The 13,303-nt window shown below is 39.6% G+C and overlaps 1 protein-coding gene across 1 annotated transcript in view; it reads right to left on the bottom strand.

The window, feature by feature from the left end:
• Positions 1-3,061: 3,061 nt before the first annotated feature.
• dock2-like (dedicator of cytokinesis protein 2) overlaps positions 3,062-13,303 on the bottom strand; it is a 94,980-nt gene continuing 84,738 nt past the window's right edge. Inside the window, exons 36-51 of the mRNA XM_069170664.1 lie at positions 12,645-12,735; positions 11,599-11,709; positions 10,936-11,025; positions 9,800-9,904; positions 9,160-9,301; positions 8,621-8,702; positions 8,367-8,451; positions 7,895-7,981; positions 7,490-7,666; positions 6,735-6,818; positions 6,491-6,628; positions 5,866-5,993; positions 5,457-5,661; positions 5,187-5,292; positions 4,335-4,483; positions 3,062-3,316 (exon numbers count right to left, since the gene is read on the bottom strand). Of these exons, the coding sequence (XP_069026765.1) occupies positions 3,254-3,316; positions 4,335-4,483; positions 5,187-5,292; positions 5,457-5,661; positions 5,866-5,993; positions 6,491-6,628; positions 6,735-6,818; positions 7,490-7,666; positions 7,895-7,981; positions 8,367-8,451; positions 8,621-8,702; positions 9,160-9,301; positions 9,800-9,904; positions 10,936-11,025; positions 11,599-11,709; positions 12,645-12,735 (1,843 nt within the window). The 3' untranslated portion in view covers positions 3,062-3,253. The remainder of the gene's footprint in view (positions 3,317-4,334; positions 4,484-5,186; positions 5,293-5,456; positions 5,662-5,865; positions 5,994-6,490; positions 6,629-6,734; positions 6,819-7,489; positions 7,667-7,894; positions 7,982-8,366; positions 8,452-8,620; positions 8,703-9,159; positions 9,302-9,799; positions 9,905-10,935; positions 11,026-11,598; positions 11,710-12,644; positions 12,736-13,303) is intronic.

Raw genomic sequence — 13,303 nt, 5'->3', positions numbered from 1 at the left:
ACAGCTGAACTATTCCTTTACTGCTTAAAAAAAAAAAAAAAAAAAAAAAAAAAAAATCATGTTTTCTTAGTAGATCAGTATCTCACTCTTTTGAACATTTTTCAAAATTCTGTTCCACTGATGTGCTCATTCAGCTCCCTGCTGGGAATCTTATTAAGTACCTTCTAAGGAAGCCTGCATTAAGCACTGACAATTCAGGAAACCCTATTTATATCTTGGTAACTGATATAATGATAACAGTGTGAAATGAAATACATTCTGTACTTTTAACAGATGTAACACTGACTATTAGGCCTGCAACCCTCCGACTGTATTACATTTTTTTGATCATATAACTAAAAGATGTTCAGCGGGTTTTAGATGCAGTTGAGTTGCATCTATAAAAGGAAGACAGTCTGTTTGGTTTTCTATTTCTGTGAATTTTTTTTACACTTACAGAAAATGATTTCTAAAGGCAAAGTACATGTATTACTTAAAATACCTGCAGCTGTCAAGACAAGTCCTCAAAATACAGCCAGCAAAATGTCACCTGAGCACACATACCAATGAATAGGACGTGGACAGTAGCAACATCCAAGTCAGCATCTCTCATAAAAACTTCTTCTCTAATGACAAGAGTTTGGTGTGTCTTCACAGCCAACACTTATTATAACTGCAGGACTTGCATTGAGTTTTTGAAGGGTTTTCCATCAGGAGAAACCAAAGTAACCGCAGGGCAGGATCATTAACTTTGATATGAATATAAAGAGTCCCACCAAGACCCATGAATAACGAGTCGTAGTTTTGAATTTGTTTTCAAATAAATCATCGATAGCTTGTTGAGCATGCTCTTCATGTTTCTATATTTTAAAATGTGAACCTTTTCTGCACTTCTCTGTTTGCACACCAGTGATTTTATTACCCAGTATTTTGTGAAATTTACACACTTTTGGGGGCAGCCTCAATTTTTTTCGATGGAAATCAATCTGTTGATCAGCCAAGCAATGCTGCACCTCTCATTTCCTCTGAGAATATACAGCTTATCATTTAACTTTGCCACCAACCCAATCTATCCTTTTTTTGCAGAAGTGAGATAGATGTCTGTGGGCTGAAATCACTCGGTGGTCACGCAGCATATGGTTTAATAAAAAAAAAAAAAACTCATGCCAGACCGAAGTTTTGCAGTACAGGACTTTTAAAAGGCAAGTCTGCAACTTTAAATAGGCTGTGGAGTAACCTGGTGGTCAGTGTGGCACCAGATAATGGCAGAATTAATAAGGGAGAGGAGAAATGTCTCCATTGTTCTTAATCACCCTCTGACTGTCTGTACTCCCGCGGTACAGAGCTCACAGGAGGAAATAAAACCTCCACGATGGCCAAATGTGAGATATTCATCCACATCTACAAATCATTAAAACAGCCTAATTTCAAATCCTATTTTTAACATAATGACCTTTTGCCAGTGTCGGTGAGGCATTAACTCCCAATTTCACTATACCAAGCTTTTAATTTATATTCATAAAATACATCAGCCTGTTCTTTTGACAGTTGTTCTCACTGTCTTTGTTACAATGTCAGTAAAGTCAATGACGAAAGTAAGACTTGCGCGAATATTCCTGCTGACCACAGTTACTCACTGTCTGCAAGGGTTTTGCGGGGGTTTAGTTGTTCGGATTCAGACCTACAGGTGACAGAAATCACAAACTAAAGCTGCACAACAGGCCTGAAGGCTGCAATGTTTCTCTTCCTAGATTTTTTTTTTTTTGTCTTCTGCTCCAGGAGAAAAGGGGAAATCTGCTCAGCACCGGAGGAATTTATGTTACGGTACAGTTCTTCAGACCGGGGATTCTGTAGAGACAGCGTCCTCGCTGACCGGTCTATCCTAAATTGTTCTTTCATTTTCACACTGCCTCTCAGAAAAAAAATTCTTCAGGGAACAAGTGGACTGATATCTCGTAACATCAACACAGAATACAGATTACACAGCAGTCTATAACTTTGAAAACTACCTTCGAGCACAGGCTGTAACTGTCCTATTCACTACTAACAACTTTTTAGTGACTCCAAAAAAGACAAACCAGCATCTACAGTATGGAATCAGACAGGTTTCTACCGACCTCTGTCAAAGAGTTACCTGAAAAGATGGATACCTTTTTGATGGCTTTAAATTTGGCCAAGAGAGACAGGTATCCATCTTTTCATGTATACATTCATGTAACACATGAAGCTAAAGCCAGGAGGCGATTAGCTTAGCTTAGCATAAAGTCAGGAAGCACAGGGAAAGCCAACCAGTGTGGTTCTGTCTAACACTTTAAACACCTTGTTTAATTTGTACACAAGACGGGTTTACTTTGGTATCCGAAAGAATTTAAGACCGAGTAATGACTTGCTGCACACTGTGGAAATCACTGCACTGGTTGCCAGGCAACACATCCTGCATATATTTCACTGAAGAGACAAAACGCGTTTATACATAAAACAAACACTAAGCAACATGTTGATTATGGATCCTGGCTGTAGCTTCCTGTCTATCACACAGACATAAGAGTGATATCAATTTCGTCATCTAATACTGACCAAAAAAAGCATTTCCAAACTTAATAATTCAAGCATTATATTGTTTTTCTTTCAATTCTAAAGAAAGTAAACCAATAACGATCAAATCTCAAATCCTGTACAATATAATTTAGATGGAAAAGTATTCTAAATAATTTGTTATAAATCCTGTGTACAAACAACTCCGATGTCACATTTGTACAATCAGCTCCACAGTTTTGTTGACTTAATTTTGAATTCATTAGACTTTCTTGTTTGTTGTATGAGTGCCAAAGCTTTTTGGCAACGGCTTCCTGTTTGAAATCTTTCAGGAGGGCACGGTAACCTTTGTGCTTTAGCAAATTATTATTTTCCCATTAACTTCAGTCCCGACAGTGCTGAAAACCATATAAGAAGAAGCTTTTTAATCCAGCACGTCAGCGGGATGGTTTGTGTTTGCTCATTCTTGTAGAAGCAGAATTGATTGAAAAGCTGTAAGATGTTATTTAGCTTCACTGGGAATCATTTAAATTAACAGGAAAAAAGGTCAGTCAACAAAAATAGCTTTTATTGATAGGTAAAATCAATTATATCAAGGCAACAGCAATACAGAGATTGACAGGCGGGCTGAGTGAGTGAGAGCAAAATTTTGGTTTTGGCTGCAGGTTTAGTTCCTTCTGAAAAACATACGCATAGAAATTTGAAATTAGAAGGAAATAAGAACTCAGAATGATGGTTTTCAGAAGTGACTGTTGGTGTCTTTGGCTGGATCACCGGGCTTCACATCATCTGATCTGGAGCTCTGTTTGAAACAAACAAATATGCATAATGTGAATACAAGGATGAATGGTAAAAACTACTTGAAATATGTTCAAATAATAAATGTCAGTAAATTCAAATCTTTCACATTATAATATTTCATGGAATTATCAAAAGACTAATTTTTCATTCTTTATTTGGACCTCCACTAGCTTCCACAAAGTGTTTGCTAGTCTTCCTAGGATCCACACAAAAACAATAAACTAACAAAAATCACCACTAAATCAGTAAAACAGAAAGGATAAAAACCAACCAACCAGGGTAACAATCACCCTGCATAAAATAAAAAATAGTAACCTTCACTACAAACAAAGATAACTCACATTTACACAGCAACAATTAAAAGTTCAAAGACAGCAATAACTACAGTAATATGAGATTCATCAGATTTAGTTTTAGTGACTTTTTTTTTTTTTAAAAGAAAATCTATTTTTGATCTTTCTGATGATGATAAAGAGAAAATTCCAAGCATTAAAAGCTTTATAAAGAGCACTTCTCATCATACAAATTGTTTGTGAATCAAATGACCAATGCTCACTTGACATGTATTAAACCCATAACAAAAAATACTCCAAATAGCTTTTTGCCTGAATCACAAAAGACAGGAATTTGATTTAGTCTCCACATTTAGCCATAAGAATCATTTGTGCCTTTCAGACATGAAGGCTGATGATAAAATTGCAGTAGTACCACATTAAAGAAAAGTTTGACACTCTCAGAAATACCTTATTTATATGCTTAATAAGAGATAAATGAAATGGCTGCTAGCACTCAAGTATGTAAAAGAAATATGAAAAGAGCCAGCAGTCCAGGAACTTAGCTCGGCATAAAGACTGGTAAAAGGGTACAGTATAAATATATACAGAATTAAGTGGTGATAAGTTGGCTGTAGCTTTATAAGAAAGTCAATAAGTAGTCTTTTAACTCTAGTTCTTACTCCTGAATGTCAACTAAATATCTGTCTATCAAAAAGCATTCACCATGTTGGTCTTTTCATCTACCTTAGACTTGAAGAGAAGGTTCATGACTCCCTTTGAGCGTCTGTCTGCGGTTCGATCAGAGGTCATGCAGACAGACATGCTCTTACTGTCCCTCTTGCCTCTGGAGAGGTCCACCTCCTCTGCTCCACCAACCACTGCCAAGGACAGACCTACAGACAGGAACAACTGAGGATTTAGTGTTTGTGTCTCACTGATTACCAGTTTACAACAAAACCTCTGACTCTCCCTGCAGCCAGACACCTTTTTTGTGACTAATTGCGCTCTTTCAGCTGTTCTGCTGATGAACTGTGTGCTCTGACAACACTAGTGGCGCTGTGTGTGTGTGTGTGTGTGTGTGTGTGTGTGTGTGTGTGTGTGTGTGTGTGTGTGATCAATGAGACAGTGCTGCTTGAAGTCAGCGGTGCTAATCAGAAGTAGTGCATTAACACTACAGTCATTGCTGGCTCAGCTGGTCCGATCATTGCAGGATGCCAGTGTAGTATCATTGAATTGTGATTTGATGCACTGTTTTAAAGAGCAGGGTTATGTAACAAAAACAAACAAACGTAAAGTGGATGAAACTGCTGTCAAGTTCTGAAAAATGGCTGATTCATTAATTTGCTGCCTTACATCGGAGTGTGTGTTAGGTCAGGTTGTTACTGCAACATTCCCCAGGTTGCCAATTAGTTTCTAACACACTCGCATGGCTGTAAAGGCATTCCTGTCATGACCTTGCTTGTGGTTTTCTTACAGTCAGCTTTCCAGAACAGGAAAAGAAAACACAGGCCTTCCTCTCAGGTCATGATTTACAAACCAAAAATGTTTTACAGTTACTGTGCGCTGTGCAGCACCAGGAGGATTTGTGTTTACCACCTGTGATGGCAGGTAGTGATCTGGAGTTGGCATTGGTCAAAAGGATGTTTCCCTCATTTGGCTCAGACAAGTTGGTGTCACTGCGAAACTCCTGTTTCTTGGACAGCTAGAGGGAGACAGAGATCACACAAAACTCAGCAACAGCACTTCAGCAGACACTCGTCATTTCATGACCCAAACATCCCTTCACATGGTAACTTACCGGTTCGTCCCCTCATTTCATTCCTCAGATTTTCTCATTTTTTTTATTCCACTATTGATAATTCTCACCCGTTTGCTGTCCAGTGTATTCGTCCTTTCTCTTTCCTCGCTGATGAAGATCATGCTGCTCCTTTTCTTCTTCTTCTTACTCTTCCTCAGTTTGACCTCTGCATCGCCCACGGTCACCACTCCCTCCTCCACCGTTGCACTTACGCTGCCACTGGAGCGCTGCAGGGTGGCGGTCCAGGAGTTTGGTGAATCAGGAGGGAAGTCCCTACGAGGAGGCAGAACGAGCGTGAGTTGGAAGTTAAAGAGGTTAAACACTGAATTTAAATTTTGTGACAGTAAGCCCCAGTTGGTCATAATACGTGATGAAGGATACACCTATAGATGAGATGCAGATTCATTCTTGCAAGGGATTTTGGGGTTCTCTTGATACCCTAAGGTCACAAGATGAGGTCACAAACATGTATGCTACCTGTCTGCATGGGTCTTAATTGGAGTCCCACATTCAGATCCCTGCAGTGAGGAAATCGAGATGATGGACTGACGAATGGAGCGCAGCATGGAACGAGGACGGGTTGACTTTCTCTCATCTATGTCCGGCTGGAGAGAGAAAGAGAAATCTGAACATTATGTCGATTAAAAAGACAAAGTGGCATCAAAGCAAAGCAGAGGTACATCTTTAAAGAGAAAAGAAAAGCAAAAGAAAGTGAAGTCACTCTTGGAATATCATAGAATATCATCACTCCACTCATCATTAGCTTAATTTCTCCTAAAGGGCAGAAACAATTTAGAAGTTAATAACCGTATTTGCCTCCATTCCAACCATTCAAACAGTGTTCTGGTTGTAGAGATTTAAAGGTTGAAATCCCATATCAACACTTCACTCAGAGGGTTTTGTGAGTACTTTGATCTGTAAATTCGCCTGAGTCAGCTAATTTGCAGCTTAATTAGCGCAGCTCTACCGCAGTAACTCTGTGTCCAGCCTTGCAGAAAAGAAGATGTTTTGGATTACAGATGCACCATGTTTCAGTAAAAAGGCTCTAATTTTCACGCTTTTTCACTCTTCTCCCGTTCTTATCTCCTTTTACAGTTCTCACCAGCTCTCTGGCTCCGTACTCCTTCTCCACTTTCTTCTTCAGCTGTTTGAAACACTCCTCCATGCGCTCGTGGAAAGGACGCAGGTCATCTGTCACTCTCTTCCCGTGGAGGGAGATTCCTGCACCTAGTAATGGAATCTGTAAAAACAAACGTTATGGTGTCAGCAGAACAACCACTTGAAAATAACTCAACTATATGTGGTGTGTACATGTATTTCAGAATGTGTGTGAACATGTTCAGCACCTGCCATGCGATGAGGTCTTTGAGCCGCAGCAGTTTGTCTTTGTCCTCTGGGTGCTGCTGATTGTATTCCTCAATGAAGAACGCCTGACACAAATGAAAGGTTCAATATTTACAGAATGACAGCTTCTGTATATGGTTCACCTGCTCAGGCAGTTTGTAAAATAATAATTGACTTTTCCACCCGCTTGTGTACTTTGTAAACATATTGATACCTTTCATATATGTGATATTAATACTGAGCAAAATAATATTTCAAGTTACGGTTAAATCAAATTCTAACACAACGTAATCACAATTCACTTAACGTCATTTTGGCTGCAGAATTTGACTTTGATAATATTCAGAGTCTTCTGAGGTGATACTGACTATTGATACTAAAAGTATTTAAGTCGATTCATCATGAAACACGAGTCTTGCACTGAAGCAGTCTATTAAGTTCGGATAACTTTATGAGGACTAGCTCTGAGATGGTGAGTCTTAGTCTTTTGTTAAATCTACACACACAGTGAAAGAGTATCTGTCCGTGTTTAATTAGAATAGAAGCGAATGAATGGTTTAAAATTTTGTGACAGTAAGCTCCAGTTGGTCATAATACATATTTTACAACAGATAGCAATAAAGATTGATTATCACCTGTTTAATCTCTCATCGTTAAACTCAGATGGAGCTGTATTCAGTAGTATAATGGTCATTAATTGACAATACTATTTGTATGGGGCTACAAATTAGGGCGGGCCGACAGTTTAACAATTTACCTTTTCATACTTTGCAAAGCCACCCATGACAGCTGGGTCCACGATGCCATTCAGCAGCATGGAGAGGGGGTTGATGGGAAGGCTCCAGTCACCCTGGTATTGGTTAATCATGGTCAGAATCTTGTCATTAGTGGTATCCATGGTCTCAATGGCATTCTCCAATGGAGACAAGGTAGTCTGTGGAGGAAGGGAGGAAGAGGAGGGGAAAGGAGGAGGAAAAGAAAATGAGGGAGGAGGCAAGATTCGTTTTTCACAGTTGGGTGTGATGAAATATTCATCAAAAACAAGAAAGAAAAGGAATTTATTCAGTCATGGTGAGATGGGGAACACGTTACACGAGAGACAGTATCCCACAGGAAACATACAAGTCAAACATGGAGTGAAAACACGCCTCCACAGACGTACATTTTTCGTGTCAGTGGCCTCAAACCAGCGCAGAATCCCGGGCAGTTTATACACAGTGGTGAAGGTTGTGCGCTCAATCCACATAGACTGAAACAAAAAGGGATGGAAAGGAGAAAAAAAATAATAAAGCTGTTAGATGAATCTCTGCCTCTTGCGAATCCTCATAACCTGATATTATATCTTATATTAAAGTCTGAACTCTTACCAGACACTTGCTGAACAATCTGATTTAATCTAATCTAATCGTACACCAAAGTAATACCTGAATCTGATGCTGCATCTCAAGAGCTCATCTGAAAACTCAAGTGCTTGTATAATTGTGCTAAAGCCTGATGTTGAATAAAATCCTATTACTTTATAGAACAGGAACTCATCTTTTCAGGCTGCAACAATACAAGTATACGATAGCCTCTGAAACGCCTCCATGGTCCCTGTGGTCACAAATATTTTCATTTCATTAACTGTAACTCACAACAAACTCATTGTTTGGATCCACAGGTCCTTTCCTCACAGGTCTGGAATAGTGGAATCGCTGCACATAGTTGGACTTGTAGAAGCTACATTGTGTAAGAAGAAGGACATAGAGGAGAAGAAGAGACATAAGTCAAATAAAGAAACTAAAAGAAATCATTTACAAAGGAGGAAAATGTAGTCAGAGCTGACAATTCGTTTTCAGTGTTCGCTTCTCATTTCACAGACATTTTACTTTAGAAAAACAGCACTAACTTGATGATCTGGTCAGGAACAGGTTTGTTCTTCAAGCGAGGAGGGATCTCGAGGACGGGCTGAACTGTGAAACACTGGATGTCTGGTTTACATCGCTCAGAAACAAATGTGTCTCTACATGATGGACAGGATCTCACTCTCCCTGTGTGAGTGTACAAACTGATAGGTGAGTGATGTGTCTGACCTCTAGCGCTGGGGATTAATATGCAGGGCTGCAACCAAAAGGCAATGCAAAAGTTGACAAAAATTAAACTTAGAATTAAAACTAACTGGATGAAAAAAATCTAATAGAAATAAATCTGATGTCTGGTTTTATTGTGTTTGGGTAAAAAACTCCACTGATATGTTTTATTAAAGAATATTGATTCTTTGTTGATCTTATCATGTTAATAATTGTGTACTCATTTTCTATACTGGTGTACCTGTGAAGACTGAAGACCATTTGTAGCATTCACATTTTCTGCTTTCTGCTGTATATATGTCTCCACATGATGAAATATTAATGTGTTTTTGTGTGTGTAATGTTGCCTGAAGGATACACTGAAGTGGAGAGTTCCTGATTTCATCTCCTGGCATGGTGGTGGTGTTGAGGCGCACAGAGCTGGGGAACTGGCTCATCAGATGGTTCTGGAAGTCCTCTCTGCGCTCATACTCCTTACCACGGTGGATAAACACCTTGTTCTGCAGCCAGAGGAAATGAATTGATGTTGATAATGATAATGAAAAAAAATTAAGCTGTAAAGTCCACCTAGAACTGGCAAACAAAGAGTCAGTGACTTTGACATATTCCTTACCACAGCAGATTAACACATGTAACGAATACAGGGGTAATAAACATTGCAATATTTTGTTTCTGCAGTTTGCTGAAATCCACAGATCTACAAAGTTCCCAGCAGGTACATCGTGTCCCATTCTGTTAGCTATCACGCTGGTGTATTCCAAAAACCTGTCCATTGCTGCAATTTCAAACAGCTAAGCTTCATGGCTGATAATCGGGGAAAAAGTTGTTTTGACCCGTTTGCACATGAAAGAATCAGTGTTACTTCTGTGAACAATGTGAATCTATGTGTACTCTATGAAACCGATGATAATTACAATAAACTTTATTTCTATAACACAAGAAGTGCTTATATATACTCTTCATTTGTATTCTAACTAAGCAGTGACATAAATACAAACCCTGAGAAATGGAGGGTAGCCTTGTCCATAGAAGCCCACTGCAAAGTAGTCTGGCTTCGGCCTCAAGATCTTCATAATATTCTCATAGAACCTCGCTTGTTTCTCCTGCATTGAGAGACAAGGAGGGAAACAGACAGTGTGCTCAGTGGAGAGTTTTGAATGTGCACTGTGTGCAGCTGGGGCAGTTTAATCAGCTCATGCCAATGACAAAGCTACCCTCAGCAGAATGCTGGGCCTGAGAGGGTGATAGATGTTTAAAAAAAAAAGTGCATGTCATCCAAGGGCAACGCCTGTCATTTATATAACCACATAAATTCAGCATTAGCTGAGAGAGCCAATGCGGCAGTCATTTAAAGAGAGATTTTGTCCATTGTTGTAAAAAGTGTAATTCTCACTTGGGAGCGGAAGTGATGAGCTGAGTGAAGGGGAGACAGAGGAGAAGGTGGTGCTCAACCTCAAGTTAGAAATGGGGGGGGGGGGGGGGGGGGGGGGTCAGTTGTCAAAGCAGAAGATGAAAGAAGCAGAAGAGTGATTGGGAGGACAGTGAGAAGAGTTGGAGGGAGGTTTATTGTAGCTGAAGATTGACATTGAGGAATTACACTTTTGGGGTCATATGGTAACAATAGAAGCTCAAACCAGAGTTCTTCAGTAAGATGTTGGTTTGAAAGAGGGATTTGAAGTGTCAAGTAAGAATTAAACGTGGAAGAATGGGTGTGCTGAATCATTGGTAATGTTTGAGAGAGTAGATGACGAACTTATCAGGAAGAATGTATCCTAAATAAAATAACGTATGACTCAATGCAATTTAGAACTGGAACACAGAATGCTGGACAGTTTGCAGAGATTACGTTTTGTTTCATTTTATTTTATTAATTTATGCCACAGACAAAACCAACTTCAGAATATTCTATTTATATTGAGTATTTAATTTAACAAAGGAAGCAACAGCTGCACTGGAAGTGAGCTATGTTTCCTTTCTCTTCCTTTCCTTCAAACACCCCCCTTAAAACCGAGACCCTCTGAAACTTTTAGAAAGGGAATTCAGGAGAGGAGACAGAGGAAAGAAAAATCAGCAAAATTCTGTGGTCATGATTGTTACACAGAACATATAAAGGCATGCGATAGTGATGTATTACCAGTCTCTTGCTGAGTAACTCGTAGTCGAAGATCTCGTTTTCGTACTGTTCTGCGAGTTCCTTACACAGAGTAATGGCTTCTTCCCACATCTAAACACACACACACGCACGCACGCACACACACACACACACACACACACACACACACACCAAGGAAAGAAACAGTGTCCTTCATTACACCATCTGCTAATAAATCATTGGCAGCTGTTGTGATGGGAATTCATCTCATGAAAGTTCCCTGCTCTCTGTACAGTGGAGAGAAGTCTTTATCTCTGCTTCAGAGAACATGAAGCACTCATGGAGAATACAAAATGAATGTGTCACCATCGTACTGCACCGAGACGATGGCGGTGTGATTGCAATAGTGTCTCATCCTGAAAGGATACTGAAGGTATGATACAGAAAAGCAGCATTTTCCAAAATATAAGTATAAAGATCTCTATACGAGTTGTGAAAGGAAACAGTGATGTTCTTTAGCAACAGCAAAGCTTAACTATCCTGTTAGAAACCTCTAGAGACGATTGTTTCTCCATTGTGAAAAATCTTCAATTTACTTAGGAACATTCAACATTTTTTGGATTAAACATCATTCCATGAAGGCATAGACGCGAGTAACAGCATTAATAATTGAAGAGAAGCGCGACAGTCTTCAACAATACTGACCTTGCCCTTGTCAAAGTAGTCAATGATGGTGTCGTAGAGTGTTTCTTTGAGCTGCCGCTGGGTTTGAGAGCCGTAGACCTCAAACTGCGGGCTACACATCTCATCTGACCACTGGGGCAGAGACACAAAGGAAGACAGTGATATGGAATAAAAGACAAAACTTTAAACAAAAATTAAAACTTTGTCGTCGGGACAACTCAAATTTTTGCCATTTCACCTATTACAGTAATGAAAAAAAGAAGAACTTGAAGCTCAGAGTTTCTTTGTTGCAATAAATCAATATTTGTCAAATGCAAAATGTGCCCAAAAACAGCAACACAATGCCCATTCACTATATAAATGAAGCAATAGCTTATCTTCTATTACATAAATTAAACTGAAATTAATTTAGAAACATAACAAAAAAGTACATTACGATTTCTAAAACCATCTAATCTGCTTAGGACAGTGAGGAAGAAGATTATGAAATGCTGTGTGTTACAGCCTCCTCTTTCCCAAAATGGGAAACAGGGAAGACAGAAGTGACACTCCAGATGAATGGAGATTATAAAAAAACTCTATAGAGTTCAACTACTTTGATGTAATGATAGCAGACACAGAGAGGAGGAGATAAAGACTGAAAAATGCCCTTATTCCTCTGTCCCTCTACGTGAGCCTTTAAGTGTCCCATAAAAGAGATGAAGAGACAAAAGAGGTCAAACACTCTCAGTCATATGAACGCACATCCTCTCACACACAAGCCTACACACACACACACACACACACACACACACACACGGTGCAAGTGTGCTGCATCAATCACCATAGTGATCTAGCTGCAGTGGCCGACACCATGCCATAAACTAACCTCAAAGCTTCATCATTTGGAGGCCAGCGACGTAGCAACCATTTATCAGCTAATAAAAAAAGTGTCTTATTTGTCGCAGCAGACAAGTAATTAGGCAGAGCAAGACACTGGCTGCAGCATTAAACTGACAAAATATGTATTTATGTTTGTGTGTCCGTGCATGTGTGTGTGTGTGTGTGTGTGTGTGTGTTTGCTTTACCTTGAGCAGACGAGAGTGGAGCAGCAGCGTGTACGCGGCCTCTGTGTAGTTTTCACCCTCCAGGTGAAGGTCCCTCAGTTTGTAGAGGTACCTGAACGCACGCAAACACACGCAAAGTCACAAACAAGGAAATTAATCCAATAGCCAAATTAAACATCACTCCACTAGATGCCACTGTTGGGCAGCCTGAAGCCTTAATCCCAAATTTGGCACCGTCTTTCTCTCCAACACACACACACACACACACACACACACACACACACACACACACACACATACAACTAAATTTAACATATGTCTAACAGATGTTTGTAGCGCCATCATGTTTTATGAGCGTGACAAAGAGAAAAATGGGAACACTGGGCTCCTTGTGGAACAATTTACTCTTTTACTACTACTGCTTTTAGTTTTTTTTTTTTCTATCTGTCTCCTTCTGCCTGAAGAAAACATTTTGCCAAATGGCAAACTGCTCATTCTGTGTGCCTAAATGTCGACAGCGTTTTTTTGTAACGTCTCATCTCCTCCCAACTCTTTCCTCTCACGTTCAGCTGTAATAATTTCATTGTTGAAGATTTGTTGGCCTGTTCTGTTGGTTATGATGGTCTTGTTGCTGCCTGTTCATTTGTCTCATTTTCTCTCCATCCTTCTGTGACCTCCTG

This window comes from Embiotoca jacksoni, unplaced genomic scaffold (genome assembly GCF_022577435.1).
Source record: "Embiotoca jacksoni isolate LCO1_2020_lvr unplaced genomic scaffold, fEmbJac1.0.p SCAF_5, whole genome shotgun sequence".
Taxonomy (NCBI): Eukaryota; Metazoa; Chordata; class Actinopteri; family Embiotocidae; genus Embiotoca; species Embiotoca jacksoni.
Note: the sequence above shows the minus strand (reverse complement) of the source record. Positions and strands in the feature narration are given on the sequence as shown.